This window comes from Trypanosoma theileri, assembly GCF_002087225.1.
Source record: "Trypanosoma theileri isolate Edinburgh chromosome Unknown TM35_Tth_84_V1, whole genome shotgun sequence".
Classification (NCBI taxonomy): domain Eukaryota; phylum Euglenozoa; class Kinetoplastea; order Trypanosomatida; family Trypanosomatidae; genus Trypanosoma; species Trypanosoma theileri.
Window position 1 is genome coordinate 34,070 of NW_021639926.1, and position 976 is coordinate 35,045.

At 39.1% G+C, this 976-nt stretch overlaps 1 protein-coding gene across 1 annotated transcript; it reads right to left on the reverse strand.

The window, feature by feature from the left end:
* TM35_000841140 (uncharacterized protein) lies at window positions 1-660 on the reverse strand (the record flags this gene model as incomplete). The annotated part of the gene is made up of 1 exon (XM_029031424.1): window positions 1-660. A coding segment is annotated over one exon (660 nt), but the record flags the coding sequence as incomplete, so codon positions are not given.
* Between the last annotated feature and the right edge of the window lie 316 nt (window positions 661-976).

Genomic DNA, 976 nt, shown 5'->3' on the forward strand with positions numbered 1-976 from the left:
GTCATTTCGTTTGGTGCCATTCGTTATTGAAGCATTATTGGGTAGAAGAGATGTTTCATTTGTCTGTTCCTGTGGCTGAGGCTCCACCTGTTTTTCTTTCCCCTTCTCTTTGGCAGCAGCAACTGCGGCTTCGAGTTTCTGTAGGACTTCCAATACAAGAAAAGCAAGCTTTACCGCTTTTTCGGCATGTTGTTCAGCATCATGTGCCGCGTTTTCTGCATCTTTAAATACTTCCCTTGCCTTATCTAGTTCTTCCTGAAAGAGAACAGCCGTTTTTTTTTCATTTTCAGTTTTACTTTCAAAAATTTTGTCGGCTAATTCTTTTGCTTTTTCTGCAGCCTTCATTGCATTTTCAATGAGTTCATCACCTTTAATCTTCGTTCTTTTTACCTCTTCTTGATCAGCAGCAATGTTTTCCAGTTTCTCCTTTGTGGTATCAACAAATAGTTGAGCTTCATCCGCTGCCTTTAGAGCAGCCATGCCGGCGTTCACGCACTCCTCCTTCAGTCTCAAAGTCTTGTTAACTATCTTTCTCGCCCGCTCAACAAATCCTTGGAAACTATCTGGATAATCATCAGCAGCAGATTCAGCATGAGCCACACCCACACAGCAGAGCACAATGGCCAACAGACACAACACACGGCACGGCAACATGGACATTCTTGTTATTAAATATCACTGAGGATCACTGCAATCTGAGTCTCTGTGTGTGTAAATGTAGACAGAGAGAGAAAGAGAAAAAAAGAAATAACATGACAGAGCAAAAACCTACCATGACATAATGCAGAAAAACAAAACACGCACAATATGGAGTAAAGGGGATAATAACAATATACAAATAAGTGGGGGAAAAAAAAACAGAAAAAAATAAACAATATATATTTCCTTTCATTTTAAGTGAATTCCACAAAATAAATAAACAAAAAACGGAGTCTTACTCAGTGACTAACATTTCCTTTTAATAAGGAATCCAGTG